Genomic DNA, 16,413 nt, shown 5'->3' with positions numbered 1-16,413 from the left:
AGGGAAAACAACCCCGCTCCTAGAGACAGGTAAAATAAAATAAGGTAACCACCTCCCCCCACCAACATTAACTAGACCCCCCCCCCAGCCTATATAAATATAGAATAATTTAAAAAAAACCAAGGGGGGGAGAAAATCGTTAAGTAGAGAACAAATAAATAAATCCCTCTCCCCACCCCCCAAGATAATATTAAACAGTAAGGTTAAAAAAAGGGGGAGTATAAACCGGAATGGGGGGAAGGCAAACCAAATATCAATTATCTCTTACAATTTATCTAAAAGAGTCCAAAAATTCCTTGGCCTTTTCCGGCGATCCAAAGTTATACATGGATCCTTCATGGTTAAAGCATAGTGTCGCTGGGTAGTGCAAGGAGTACTGAATATTTAAATCCCTTAAACACTTCTTCGCCTCATTGAATGCCTTCCTCTTTAGGACCAGAGCTGGGGAAAAGTCTTGGAATAACATGATCTTGGATCCTTTATAGATCATGGCTTGGGGATCTTTTCCAAGATTTCTAGAGGCTTCTAGGGGTATCTGCCTCTCCTTATAGCTCTGCAGCCGGAACAGGACTGGGGTGGGGGCACTGATTCGAGCTGGGCCCGCGTATTGCAACCCGGTAGGCCCATTCCACCCTTACCTGGCCTGATCCTGCCTCCAGATTTAAAAGCTGTGGAAGCCACTGCTCAAGGAATGCTATAAGCTGGCCTTCCTCTTCCCGTTCGGGAAGGCCCAGCAAACAAATATTTTTTCGACGACCTCGAGAATCGAGGTTGTCAATGTGGTTCTCTAAGGTCTGGACTCACTGTTCGAGAGTCCGGACCCGATCCACGGCCGATTACGCTGTCGTTTCGGAGGTCGCGGCCTTTAGCTCCACCCCTCCGACTCGGCGCTCGATTTCCTTAATGTCTCGGTCATGCTTTTGCAGCGTGGCCAAGAGTGAGTCCCATCGACTTTGGGATTCTTCAATAAAAGCGTTGATCTTCACATCCAGTTTGGAGATGATTTCCACGAGGCTCAACACCGTAGGTAAGTCCCCCGGGGCGGCTGTGAACGCTCTCTGCTGCAGCTGGAGAGGGTGGGGGAGGGGTTCCTGCTTGCTGAGAGCTGCGGGCTCCCTTCCCTTTAGTCATTTTTACTGAAGATTAAATTGTTTAAATTCAATACTAAACAACTAATTAAATTAAACAGCTATTTTAAATTTTTTGGTGAGTGTGGTGGGGGTGGATGACCCACTTTGCCCAAGTCTTGGGAGGAGCACTATAGACTCAGACTTGCTGGGTCGCCGCCATCTTGGATCCCCCTGTTCGCTCACTTAACTTGTCAATTTATTTAGGTGCCAATGTTTTGATCTAGTATGTCTCCAATACAAATCCTGTTGGGATTTGTATTGGTCCCCTTGAAAGTGAATGTTGCTGTAATGAGGCTGGGCTGAGCACACTTTGGCAGCAGGAGGGCACCATTTGTATTGACCTTTCCTGTGCTGTTCCTGTCCAGGATTCCTCACCAGACATTGGAGTCACAGCCAATCCTGGTATTAAAGTCCCAAAGAAGAATTATGCTTTCTTTTTTTGGGTTGGCCATGAGGCCAAGGTCAAAACCGATAATTTCCTTAACATTTTTACATGACTCAAGGGTTAGAGCATGAATGCTGATAACTGATGTGGCTGAGCTAAAGGCACACGTATAGTGCCATAAACCTTTTATTTGTACAACTGGAGGGATCTCACAGTGCACCCAGGTGGCAAAACAAAAACTGTATGAGGATTATAATCAGCTTTATCTTTCTAATAGAAAGTGTATCCCCTGCATATTAGTTCAGCTGCCCTTTCCCAGGAAGGCAGTTCTCCTCTGAGGGCATTGATGTTAATTTGCAGTCTTGATTTTTGGTTGTATTTACATTTTTAATTTGATTTCCTTTTTATCTCTATTTCTCTTTACAACTGGCAAAGATCATGTTCCCAATGGGGGAGTTTAAACGGCCAAGGGGGTCTTGCTGGCTCAGCATTTGACACTGTTGTTTTCACAAGATTCTGTACTGTGAGTGCAAATTGTTTGTATAGTTTGGTCTACCGATTATCTTATTTATGTTTTTTGTTCCAAAGTCGGAGCTTGAGTCACAAATGAATTACAAAAAGTTAGCTTCCAGCTTCAGAAGATAATAGGGAAAGATACATGGACTTTATTTCAGATTATAAAAATGGATCTTGCTAAAACTAGCCACGCATTAAACAGATCACATCTAGAATGCTGTGAATAGTTTTGGTCCCCTTATCGAAGGAAAGCTTTACTGGCCTGGAAGACAATCTATAGAAGAACAGCCAGGTTGGTACAAGTATGGAGGGATTTTCTTATCAGGAGAGGGTGAGTAAGTTGGGCTTGTATTCACTGGAGCTTAGAAAAATGAGAGGAGGGCTTATTGAATAATGCAGGATTATTAATGGGCTGACAAGGTAGGTTATTTCCTCTTTTGAACTGAAAGAACTAGAATCAGAGGGCATAACCTCAGAGTAATGGGTCGCCCATTTAAGATGTAGGTGAGGAATAATTCTTTGTAACTCTTCCTCTTTCAGAGAATAGTGAATCTGTGGAATTCTTTATCTTAGAAGTTGTGTTATTAAGTATATCAAAGCTGAGATAGACTTTTAATCAGTAAGGCAATGGAGGGTTATGGAATAAGGCAGGAAGGTGGAGTTAAGGATTATCAGATCGGCTACAATCTCAAGCAGACTTGATGGGCCAAATGTCCTACTTCTGCTCCTATATCTTATGGTCTCCTACATATTGAATCTTTTAAAATTCAAAGATATGTCATGTGTAATTTTATTTTTACCGAGAATTTATCTGTCTATGGTTTTGTCTGCATTTTCCTCTTTACAGTGGTGAACTGCTGTCAGTTTGACTGTCGATATTTGGTGAGTGGAGGAGGGGATTGCTTAGTGCTTATCTGGTCAACAGAAAGTGGAAAACTGCTGTGCAAGTGTCAAGGACACACAGGGGATGTGGTAAGTAGTTTGCACATGGTGACAGAGAAAGAAAGTTAACATGAAAAGAAAATATTTTCCAGTTATAAAGACACAATGAAAGAAAATGTAAACAAGAAACAAATTATTACTGCAGCATCCAAGTTGATGTACTAACAATTGTATGAAATTTGATTTAGGCATACTGCTGTGCATCACTGCTGGTCTTGAAAAATGTATAACACTGTTAGATTAAAAATCACACAACACCAGGTTATAGCCCAACAGGTTTATTTAGAAGCACTAGCTTTCGGAGCGCTGCTCCTTCATCAGGTGCCGAAAGCTAGTGCTTCCATTAAACCTGTTGGATTGCAACCTGGTATTGTGTGATTTTTAACTTTGTACACCCCAGCATCTCCAAATCATGATTTTTAGATTAAGAAATGACACTTGAATGATGATTCCACAATGGGGAACAAGTAATCAACAGTGCTATCAACCAGCGCTTACTTATTAATAGTCTGGTAACAGATGTTCAGCTCTAGTTCCATCATGGTCCTAGTTCCGTCAGGGTCATTTATTTCCTGACCTCATTACAACATTGGTTCAAACATGGATAAAAGAACTGAATTCTAGATTGAGATGGAAATGACTGCTCTTGACATATGACTGAGTCTGGCATCAAGGAACCCTACCAAACCTACATTTAATGGGAACTGGGAGAAAAATTGTCCACCAATTGGAGTCATACCTGGCATAAAAGAATGCGGTTGTGGCTGGAAGTCAGTCTTTTCTGCTCCTGGACGTCTCTGCAGGTGTTTCTCAGAATAGTAACCTAGGCCCACCTATCTTCAGCTGCTTCATCAATGACCTTACCTCTATCATAAGGTTAGAAGTGAAGATGTTCACTAATGATTGTTTTGCAATATTTTGCACTATTTGAGATTTCTTCAATATTTGAAGAGTCAGTGGCCAAATACATTAAAACTTGAACAACATCAGGCCTGGACTGATAAATTGCAAGCAATATGCATACCATAGAAGTGTCTGGCAATGTCTGTCTCCAATGAGAGAGAATCTCATTGTAACCTTTGACATTCAATGGAATTGCCAATGCTAAATTCCCCACAATCAACATCTCGAAGTTACCAACCAAAAACTGACCTAGCTATTTAGATATTGTGGCTAGAAAAGCATGTCAAAGGCTAGGAATTCTGTGGCAAGGTCAGGGGTGTGTTGGTAAGTTATCCACTTACCTGGATGAGTGTAACTTTTGACAATGACACTATCCAGGACCAAAGCAGCCCATTCCCCACACAATCTTCACCATTCACTCCTGCAACTACCAATGCTCAGTAACAGCGTATTTACCATCTATAACATATGTGATCGTAACTCATTGAGACACCAATGACAGCACCTTACAATTTTACAACGTCCAGTACTAACAAAAGGTGAGGGTGGCAGATGCATGGGAACACCACTATCTTCAAGTACCCCTCCAAATGACATACTATCCTGATTTGAAATGATATTCTGCTGCTGCATCAAAATCCTGGAGCTTCCTCCAAACAGCTTGTGGGTGTTGCTATGCCCCAAAGATTGCAGTGATTCAAGAAGGCAGCTCACTACTATCTTCTCCCATGCAATTATGTATGGCAATAAATGCTGGCTTAGAAATCATACCAGCTGACCATCAGTCATCATCCTGTCCACTTATCTAACAAGGATTTTGTTCACTGGTGAATAAATCCCTCATCAACCAATCTTTATCTTGATATGGTATCAGCCAAACCTTGATTCTCAGATGGCAACACTATACCATTTATAAAAGCTTCTCTTCTTTTCACTATCTGCCTTGCCCAAACCAATATGGTGGCAGTAAGGACTTTATCACCAAATTTTACTTCCTCCCCTTACTGATCTGGCCTCTTCTCCTTTAAGCACCATACCCTTTTCCATCCCTCTTGCATCTCCTTTAAAAGCTTGTTTATTCCCCATTCTCAGTCCTAACCCAAGTTTCTTCTTGAAATATTCTTCCTTCCTGTAATATCTCTGCACTAACAATGTTCCTGTCTCTATTTATTTTAAATAATTTAAAGATAACATCATTCACATTTTACATCTAATTAATCTTACCCTTTCTAATTCAATTCTTTAATGTATTTTCTACAGTACTGTTTGATGTTTAATGAGAAGATAATCTGCTCTGGTTCATCAGATAGCACCATTCGAGTCTGGAACTTTGCAGGTGTGAAAAATAGAGAACGTTTTATGAATTTATTTTGTAAGCTCACTTTTTTCTTCGCGCTACAAATAAATCCAGTGATGATACAGCCCGTTGATCTTTTTGTGTAAGCTTCTAAACATGCTACTCTTTAAACACATTTAAAAGCTACGCTTGGTTGAAATGGACTAGATCATCAATGGATTTCTTCTTCCCACTATGTCCAGCCTTTACCAAGCCAGTCAGAACTATACAGACCCTACCATAAGCAGGCATTTAGTTCAAAGATTTATGTTGATGTGTCAGTTCCATATGCCATCCCTTCCCCTCTAACTTTAAATCTTTCTATCCTGTAATCATATTAAGAATGATATTTAAAATTAATGATAGTTTGTGTTAAAAATCAGTATTAAAATTTAATCATATGATTAAATTCTCTATTGCATGGAGACTATGTGGAAATGCTGGGGTATAATGGAAGAACTGTACCAAACTGTATGTGGCTGAAAATCCATGGTCCCTTCTGTATCCTGATATGAGAACTCGGATGGGAAATCTACATTGGGTCAGGTTTTAGACAGATAGGGCCCCAAACTTCTCTGCTACTTTCATAGAGGCCTTGTGATAAGTGACAGAGGCTCTGCCCCCTAAGGGTGCTGGCTGGAGCCTTTTATCTAGAGACTTATGGAACATTTGGGTACTTATAGGCTAGGTGAGAGAAATTAAATGGAAAACACACCTAAGAATCAAGCATAAACCCACCAAGAAGTTTGAAAAATATACCATTTATAAAGGGAATTGGTGAGAGAACTATCTCACTTTTTCTATAGAAACCTAGGTAGGTGCTGAAGATGCACCATTAATAGTATTATGACTTCCCCAATCCTGCAAAATTGGGCAGTTGGTTCCAAAGATTAGCAGCAGACTCATGCTAGCATTTATGCATGATGAATTTCAGCTCTCATTTTTGTATTTTCAACAATTAGTGTTTGGGTTTTCTCAGAGCCATCTAGATTTTTGCACATAAACTTAAAGCAAATAACTTCATAATTGACTGCCACACAGGGAATATTGTAGTGCCAGGAATTTACAGTAAGATAGCTAGTGAATATGATATGTTCCCTAAAACTTCACTATGTAGAAAACATGGCATTACAGCTTCCCACCAACTAGTCTCAAACAATTCTCTGCAAAACCAGAGAAGACATCATCCAAGTTTTTGTTAAATTCTGATACCAATCAGGGCAAAAGTAGAGTGCAGAGCAAAGACCTCCCATAAAATCAAAGCCTGGAGTTTAGAGGTAGAAGCAATTCTGTTTTGCATGTGTACTCACCTGAGGCCCATCCCTGTCTTCAACATGAAGGGGTTTGTATGGTAGAGACTAAGATATATGATGGGAAAAACAAAAAAAAATGAAATAATCTCACCAAGTGCACAGTAAGGAAACTATTCAACACATCGAGATCACAGCAGCAAAAAAAACGTAGTCATCATTTACCCCTGCTCCTCAACTACAAGAAAATAATTTGTTGGGCCACGTTCAAATGTATACCACACTTATGTATGGACACATAACTGCTCAAAAATAGTTTTTTGGTATTCAAAATAAATAGCATATTACATTATCGTTGTGATGAGTGAAGTACTTTATAAAACATCAATGATTTCCCACAGAAAACTGCTGAAAATAATTTTTTTTGGTATTAAAAATAAATAGCATATTACATTAGTGTTGTGATGAGTGAAGTACTTTATGAAACATCAATGATTTCCCACAGGAAAATGTCTGTTTACCATGTCAGAACACATTGGGGTAGTGAGATGCCTACACCTGGATGGAAATAGACTCGTCAGTGGTGGTGACAGAAAGAAGATTTTAGTCTGGGATGTGGCGGTAAATATGGGTTTCAGTGCATTTGATGTTGCGTACACAATTATATATAACACATTTTTATTAACCTTTTGCTGACACGATCAACACAATAACAATTTTCACATCTTTGTAAATTATTCATTTTTAAATGAAAGTTAATCAAAATCAAGATGTTTTTAAACATTTTTCCATTAAGATGATCTATTATAAATATATCAAAATGATTTTTCCAGATGATACATTACATACAACAAAACTAATGACAATGCCAATTATCTGTTATAAAGTCAGAAATAAGACTGTCATTCATTACATGGTTATTAATTACACAAAAATTAGAAATTAATTACAGATGAAAGCATCACAGATCTAGCATGTGGATTCAAACTTCACACAGTTTCTTAATCTTCCAAGTAGAAAATGTGGTGTCATTAAAACATCTCAAAAACATGAAAAATGGAGCAATAGGAAAATCATCTTGAGCTGTTGTCATTCACTTTGTAACAGCCAGTTTCAGAGTAGAGTGAACAGAGCTGAGTGTGCTGTGTGGTGCTAAGAAAACAAAAGAATGCAACAATGAGACAACAGCTTTTTTCAAAACAAGTCCCATCCTCAAAATACAGAGTGATTGCCATATCCACGGAATCAGTTTCCATGGTTTCAGTTACCCACGGTCCGAACATATTATGTGGAACATTCCAGAACCAGGGACTGAGGGCTGCTGGAGAGGTAAATTTCCCATTTCAATGAATGGGTTTGCTCCTATCTGCAGTAGGTCTTGGAATGTATCCCTTGGGGGTATTGGGGGGGGGGGGGGTCACTACTATACAGTTAAAGACAATAAGAAAGAATTTGCCTGTGAAGTAACTCCACAGAGGCATGTAACCCATCACCATGTCACCCCTGGAAGTTTTCAGAAATGAAATAAGACCAGAGACAGTATATTCCTGTCAGGGTGAAAGAAAAGGCTGGTAGGTATAGAGAATGCTGGATGACTAAAGAAATTGAGGGTTTGGTTAAGAAAAAGAAGGAAGCATGTGTCAGGTATATACAGGATAGATTGAATGAATCCTTAGAGGAGTATAAAGGCAGTAGGAGTATACTTAAGAGGGAAATCAGGAGGACAAAAAGGGGACATGAGATAGATTTGGCAAATAGCATTAAGGAGAATCCAAAGGGCTTTTGCAAATACATTAAGGACAAAAGGGTAACTAGGGAGAGAATAGGGCTCCTCAAAGATCAGCAAGGCAGCTTTTGTGTGGAGCCGCAGAAGATGGAGAAGATACTAAGCGAGTATTTTGCATCAGCACTTACTGTGGAAAAGAACATGGAAGATATAGAATGGAGGGAAATAGATGGTGACATCTTGAAAAATGCCCATATTAGAGAAAAGGAAGTGCTGGATGTCTTGAAATGCATAAAAGTGGATAAATCCCCAGGACCTGATCAGGTGTACCCTAGATTTCTGTGGGAAGCTAGGGAAGTGATTGCTGGGCCTCTTGCTGAGATATTTGTATCGTCAATAGTCACAGGTGAAGTACTGCAAGACTGGAGGTTGGCTAATGTGGTGCCACTATTTAAGAAAGGTGGTAAGGACAAGCCAGGGAAATATAGAACAGTGAGCCTGACATCAGTGGTGGGCAAGTTGTTGGAGGGAATCCTGAGGGACAGGATGAACACATATTTGGAAAGGCAAGGACTGATTAGGCAGAGTCAACATGGCTTTGTTTGTGGGAAATCATGTCTCACAAACTTGATTGAGTTTTTTGAAGAAGTAACAAAGAGCATTGATGAGGGCAGAGCAGTAGACATGATCGACATGGACTTCAGTAAGGCATTCGACAAGGTTCCTCATGGGAGACTAATTAGCAAGGTTAGATCTCTTGGAATACAGGGAGAACTAGCCATCTGGATACAGAATGGCTCAAAGGTAGAAGACAGAGGGTGGTGGTGGAGAGTTGTTTTTCAGACTGGAGGCATGTAACCAGTGAAGTGCACAAGGATCTGTGCTGGGTCCACTACTTTTCATCCATTTATGTGAATTATTTCGATGTGAGCATAAGAGGTATAGTTAGTAAGTTTGCAGATGACACCAAAATTGGAGGTGTAGTGAACAGCAAAGAAGGTTACCTCCGATTACAATGGGATCTTGATTAGATGGGCCAGTGGGCTGAGGAGTGGCAGATGGAGTTTAATTTAGATAAATGCGAGGTGCTGCAGTTTGAGAAAGCAAATCTTAGCAGGACTTATACACTTAATGGTAAGGTCCTAGAGAATGTTGCTGAACAAAGGGACCTTGGAGTGCAGGTTCATAGCTCCTTGAAAGTAGAGCTGTAGGTAGATAGGATAGTGAAAAAGGCGTTTGGTTTGCTTTCCTTTATTGGTCAGAGTTTTGGGTACAGGAGTTGGAAGGTCATGTTACGGCTGTATAGGACATTTATTACAGCATTTTTGGAATATTGCATGCGGTTCTGGACTCCTTCCTATCAGAAGGATGTTGTGAAACTTGAAAGGATTCAGAAAAGATTTACAGGTGTGTTGCCAGGGTTGGAGGATTTGAGCTATGGGGAGAGTTTGAATAGGCTAGGGCTGTTTTCCCAAAGCGTTGGAGGCTGAGGGGTGACCTTATAGAGGTTTGTAAAATCATGAGGGGCATGTATAGGGTAAATAGACAAGGTCTTTTCCCTGGGGTCAGGGAGTCCAGAACTAGAGGGCATAGGTTTAGGGTGAGAGAGGAAAAGACATAAAAGAGACGTAAGGAGCAACTTTTACACGCAGAGAGGTGTGTGAGTGAAATGGGCTTCCAGAGGAAGTGGTGGAGGCTAGTACAATTGCAACATTTAAAAGGCGTCTGGATGGGTATATGAATAGGAAGAGTTTGGAGGGACATGTGCTGGGTGCTGGCAGGTGGGACTAGATTGGGTTGGGATGTCTGGTCGGTATGGACAAGTTGACTGAAGGGTCTGTTTCCATGCTGTACATTTCAATGACTTTATGTCGCTAAGTAGAAAGTCCTTGAAACTGATCCAGCTACCTTACAGCCAGCTCTCAGAATGACAGGATGTCTGACCACTCCTGTTTTATATGTCAGTCAGGTTTCCATGATGGGACCAGATTAACAGCCCCAGTCAGGGAACTCATATTCTATGAGGTCCACCTGGCTGACTTTGTTGCAATCACTGCTGTATGCCCTTATTGCATCTATGGTTTACTTCAAAATGCATTACATCCAATGAACTACTTACTGTATTTCAATCACTGCTTTATAAGTTTCATGTTGCAATTCATTTTAAAAATCAGTTCAACTATCACAATGTTTCAAACTAGCGGTGATTTACATCATTGGATTATGTAATGGATTAGTGGTAATGTTACTGGACTAGTAATCCAGAGATCCAGGTTAATCCTCGGGGTGGCAAACATTCACATCTCACCATGGTTCTAAATTCAATAGAAAATTTGGAATCAAAAGGTAGTGTAATGTTGACCATGTAACCCATGTGGTTCATTTCTGTCCTTTCGTGGCCTAGACATGGTTGACCTAGTTGACTCTGAAATGGCCCTAGTGAGCCACAGAGACCAAGGCATTGAGGATGAGTAATAAGTTCTGACCCAGCCAGCATCATGCACATTCCATGAACTTTTTTTCTTAAAAAATAACTTTTGAAATCAAAATGTTTCTAAGTTATTGCTGTTAGCCAGAAGGTAAAGAATTCGAAATTAATCTGAACAGTTTCATGAAAAAAATTACACATCTCTTTCAAGGCCTTGAAAAGCTTCTTGTTTATTATTTTTGAATTAGTTATTTTCATAAAATGGTTCAAATTTTGCTTCCATTAATTGATCACTCTCAGTACTTAGCTCATGAACAACCCAATTCTTTGAATTAATCATTTTCCTGTAGAGTCTGAAAGGTTACAACAGTAGCTTGTTTCTTACATTTATGTCTCTGACAATGAGTCCAACTGAGTTCCCACTCATCAATCAATCAATTCATTTACTATTCTTGTTTAGTTCATATTGTATATTTCTGTTATTCTGATAAGCCTGATTAATATGTTTGCTGAATTGGACATGTATATCATTGAAACAAACACAATGCTGGAGAAACTCAACAGGTCTGGCAACATAGTTAACATTTCAAGTCCAATATGATTTCTTCAGACGCTTTGAAGAAGTTCTGTTTTGAACAAGTCACACTGAACCCAAAGCTCCGCAGATGCTGCTAGATCTGCTGAGTTCCTCCAAAATTGCATTTGTTTCAAATTCCCCTATTCACAGTATTTTGCCTTTATTCAAATGTATATCATTGAAATGTGCTAGCTATTTTAAATGATAATTCTGAAAAAGTCAAGTAAGTGACAAAATAATATCACTTGCTTTATTTGTGGTTGATGTTTGTGATTTTTTACCTCATTACAGAATGGGAAATTAGTCAATGTAGTCCACAGAAATCCATCCCTCCTCCACAAGATCTGGATTAATCAGACAAAGGTCATTACAGCTTCTCCTGAATCACCAGGAATTTTAACTATTTTGAGTTATTGGTAAATGATCAGTTACTGTTCTACATCTTTAAAACTAGGGAAAACTAGGGAAAACTTTATACAAGCGAAGTATTTTGTGATTAAATAAGCATGAATACTGAATAGAGTTTACATAGGAACATCTGTGATTTTTTCAAGAAGCTGAAGTGAAATGATGAACACAATTCAAATAAACTCCAAATCCAACAGGATGCATCTGTGCGAAGAAAAACCTGATCAGTTTGTTTTCTAACATTGGCATCTTTGTGACATTAGTTTGGAAAGTGCTAAAAGTGTACAGAACTTTGCCCAAAATTATACAAGTTGATTAAACTCAATTTCACTGTCTTATTTAAAACAGTAAATGACTCCCAGCAGACATGAAGATTTTTTACTCAGTGCAAGTTCTGAATTTGGAAACTATCTACTCAAATTCTTATGACCACAAAGATTAATTTGCAAAAATGATCTTTATGAGTAAAGATTCTCTTAATTGGTTTCTACCTGAAGCAAGCTGCTAGCCCAAATTCTCTGACACTCCGATGGGAGTGCAACAGAAATCCTATTTGCACATATAAACATCCATCAGCTCACTAGGAGAAGCCTCAAGGAATCTCTTGGTCTGTGCTATTGTCTCTCCTGATTTCTGCAAAGCCAGTTCCTGGTTAACCATTGTGAAAATTCTTTCATATAGTTGTAATATATTAAATTGTTTGTATATGAATTCTGATATTTACTGCAATGTAGAGATAAAACTTTTTTTTAATAAAACGTATGTCAAATAAGTGATGAATTCCCATCTGTTCTTGCTTCTTAGTATTGAACCCAAACTTGCATCAGTTCAAACTGAACAAAACATACTACAAAAATCAGGGGGCCAAAGAGAGATTGATCCAATTTTTAAAACCCTGTATAATGCAACTTTAAGTTATGGCATCCTATAAAAGATAAATATTATCCTCAAATTATGTTTAAGAACAAATCAACCAAAAAAGGACTCCCTAATAAAGCTTTGAAGACAACAAAGGAAAATCAGTAATTTCCTCATGAGTTTGGCCAATAGGTCACTAGACCTCGACCCAATGTACTCAGTAAGTTAATAATTTAAAGGGAATGAGTTTCCTCTGGAGTTTCACTGCTCTGCTAGAGGCTCGCCAGAAGCAATATTTGAGTGTAATTGGGGTTTCTAAATTACGGTATTAGAGTAAAAGCAGGATTCCTAACTAAGTTCACCCAATATATGTTTGGCACTGTCAATAGTATACTATTGAAACAACTCATAAGGCAGAAAATAAAAATCTGAGAAATCTACAATACCATACAGCTCTAACTTGTTGAAAAACCTGTTTTATTTTCACATTTCTTTTGAGTATAGTCCTACAAAGACAGTTTGAACCACAATCATAACAGTGTTATGGACCAGGCTAGACTCCCCTCCCTCCCAAAAAATATTTCAAGAAGGTAGTATAGACCCTAATCTTTCCTTATTTTAAAGGCAGACGTGAAGTGGGTGTTCCAGCTGTGAAGCAACTGGTCAAACCACAAGGCTTTAAGCAAAACACCATTTATTTAAACACCTAGTTAAAACAAGAACTTAGGGAACTGGAATTTAGAATAACTTAACTATAGGTAAACTTAACCAACCCGTACGGGAACTTAACTAATTAACTGTTCTAATACAGTTACATCCCATAAACCACTCTCCTTGGCAAAAAAAGGTAAATTCAAACACAGATTCTTACAGGCAGGAAGGAAAATCATCCAGAGAGATATTTCAGAGAAAGTCAGAGGAATCCTTTACTGAAACTTGCAACTGTCTGGACTATCACATAGTGTGACTGCTACAGTTAAAAAAACTAGAAAAAACTTGAACTGGGAGAAATGGCCACTCCCCTTCCATTGTTAAACCCCTAGACTCTTTAGTACCTCTGCCTTTACGACTGCTCTTCAAAAAATCAAGGACAAAATAACCTTGTTAAAATGACAGCATCATCACACATCAAATTCATCATTATGGAATCTGAAGCAAAAAAAGGTTAACTAAGTACATCAAGACACTTTGATTATGGCATCATTGTAATAATCAGATGTAGCCCTTCTGGTTTTATAATCATCCCTTCCCAACAAATCAGAATCTTCTCCACCCATTGAATTAAATGTTTTGCATATTTTGAACAGGATGAATGTTCAGTTACTGGGCATAATCAAATGAGCTAACACTTCATAAATGTGTCCATATTGCTGATGTCTGATGATGAATCCTTGGAGCCCAGTAATGTTAGCATCAAGATCTTTTGGTAATCTCTGAGTAATCTTGGTCTTTTGCTGGAACACAGGATATTTTTGCTTTATAAAGTTACAGCACCAAGTTGTGGTTGCCCTGAGATCTTTCCTTGACTTACTTAAGCGCTTATGTACACTATGTTTCTGATGACAGTATTCCCTTTTTTGGATGCACATTTCTCAGACTCATATTGGTGGTTGACCTGTGTACTTACACACATTTGATCTTGGACATTTTCTTCAAGGGAGATTCTTATTTCTTCCATTCTTGCACCAATACCAAATTGCCTCACCACAGCACAGTTACTTGACAAATTAGCAAATGTTATAACTTTCAACTAGAAACCAGCTATGCTTCATTTTTTATGCAGGAGGATCCATAACTGTCAATTGTTAGGCTGCTCTGTATCCGTAGGTTTAAAACTCCCACACATGTCTATAGCAGCATGGGCCATAGCAACTGCTTGTTTCCATACACTTAATTTAAGATAAGGATAATCCTAAACATATATTTCTAAACTGAAAACCTTATGCCAACTCAATGTGAGTATAGTCTAAAACATCCATTTATCAAGGTGTTTGTTTCTTCATTCTTCAATGGAACATTGGCAAGATCCATAACCTTTGCCTTTGAACAGAGTGGTTTCCTAGATATTTCAAAGAGCAGTTAAGGGTCGACCATATTAGAGGGCTGTGGGTTTGGAATCAAATAGATTAAATTATTCATAACACAGACCAGGTAAGGATATCAGATTTCTCTAAAGGACATGAGTGAACCAAATGGACATTTACAACTATTAGAGTTACAGAATGACTATTAGAGATTAGCTTTAGTATTTAAAAAAAAATCAACCTGCTCAGATATTATTACATTCCCCTGGAGCAACTGGAACTTAGACTTGTCTCACCATGGGATCTTGTGGCACAATAGTAGAGTCTCTATCTCTGAGCCAGAAGACCAGAGTTCAAGTTCCAGTTGGTCTTCTGGCTCAGAGATAGAGACTCTACTACTGTGCCACAAGATCCCATAGTGAGACAAGTTTAATGTTCTAGATTAATTGAATTTAAAATCTACTAAATCTACCATGGTGGCATTTGAACCCATGCCTCCAGAGCACTATGCTGCTGGATTTTTCATCTAGTGGCATTGCCATTTAATGCTATGCACAGTGGTAGAAATCACAGGGCATCATGCTGCTCCTGGCCCTACCCCACCACTCCCCTGCCTTGTACCGAGGTCCCAGCCACCTGGCCTGACCATAGTGGCCCCGTACAGCATTATTAGGGCCCATGATGTCACTATCTCCCAAAATTGGATGTCAAGTTATACACTAAGGCGCATCTTTAGGTCTATGGTTAATGTCAAAACTATTAGGGTTGAATGGACTTACATACCATGATTTTTTTAAAAATGCAGCCTTTCTGAAATGTTGGCTTCATTAAGGAATATCTGCACAATCTTGGCACTCCAATATATATTCTGACAATCCCTTTGAAACTAGTTTTGGTAGTGGACATCTATTCATTTCAAGAAACTGGTCTGTGCCCAGGGCTTATGTCACTTCTAGATTGAACATGGTATGCTATAGTTGCAGATCCAGATTTGTAGCAGCACTAACTTTCCATAACTGGCACACATGAATAACAGTGGCCTAAGGTCAACTGATGCTTTTTCCTTTCATCGGCTTCTGTCATCTGGTTGTTTCCTTTAATAGCAGTCATTTTCCACCTTTTCTGACTACTTAGTTCCAAACAAGTCATCAGCAAGGACTTCTCATGTACTGACTTTATCTGTTCTACTTGAAGTCTCATTTTCAGACATCCTTGTATTGAAGAATGGGTGACCTACAAGTTCCTTTGCAAATGCACCATCATCTTCTATTCAACATTGATAATCCAGTGGAGTAATTATTGACTCAAGAGGGCAAAAAAAAATACAAGGGTTCCTTACATACTGGTTTACTGATGGCCCAGAAGTTATGAGGCATAGTCAAATGCTGCATTTCACTTTTCTTGACTTGCTCTACCACTGATGCTGAGACATGGGTCTGGTATTTGTGGAACTTTATATTTTCTGTTCCTTTGTTATTGACAAATGCACCTTCTCAACTTTCAACAGAATAATTTCAACATCAAGGAACAGATTGTTCACTATTGTTGATCCAAGGTAGATGATTTCCAAATGATTTCCAGAGTGAGATAATTGATGTTGATGAGAGCTGGAGTTTCTATATCCTAGTTGATAACCTATATCTTCCTAACTGACTGTCAGCCCCAACTCATTGTAGTCCCTTAAGAGCCAATCTTCATATGTGACATCAAACAACAATTCCCAGACTCGGACTTTATGCAAATCAAAGCAAAACATTGTAGATACTGGTAATAAAGAGAGAAAACACAGGAGAAACTCAGCAGGTCTGACAGCTTCAATGGAGACAAAAACATGAGTTAATGTTTTGCGTCAAACATGACTTTTTCATATTTCAGATTTCCTGTATTCATTGCTTTGTTAATGTCAATACATACTTTAGTTGTGGTGTAC

General features: G+C 38.9%; 1 protein-coding gene across 3 annotated transcripts in view; it reads left to right on the top strand.

The window, feature by feature from the left end:
- The window catches only part of LOC140476349 (uncharacterized), a 51,932-nt gene extending 39,567 nt beyond the window's left edge, over positions 1-12,365 (top strand). For 2 of the 3 annotated variants that reach the window (XM_072568817.1, XM_072568816.1), the window contains 4 exons: positions 2,879-3,003; positions 5,137-5,212; positions 6,968-7,083; positions 11,485-12,365. In XM_072568817.1, the coding sequence (XP_072424918.1) occupies positions 2,879-3,003; positions 5,137-5,212; positions 6,968-7,083; positions 11,485-11,613 (446 nt within the window). In that variant the 3' untranslated portion in view covers positions 11,614-12,365. The remainder of the gene's footprint in view (positions 1-2,878; positions 3,004-5,136; positions 5,213-6,967; positions 7,084-11,484) is intronic. The other variant, XR_011960452.1, reaches the window with a different exon arrangement.
- The last annotated feature ends 4,048 nt before the right edge of the window (positions 12,366-16,413 follow it).

The sequence above is a fragment of the Chiloscyllium punctatum genome, chromosome 4 (assembly GCF_047496795.1).
Source record: "Chiloscyllium punctatum isolate Juve2018m chromosome 4, sChiPun1.3, whole genome shotgun sequence".
In the NCBI taxonomy this organism is placed as follows: domain Eukaryota; kingdom Metazoa; phylum Chordata; class Chondrichthyes; order Orectolobiformes; family Hemiscylliidae; genus Chiloscyllium; species Chiloscyllium punctatum.
The sequence above is the reverse complement of the archived record's forward strand: the minus strand, read 5'-3'. Positions and strand labels throughout refer to the sequence as shown.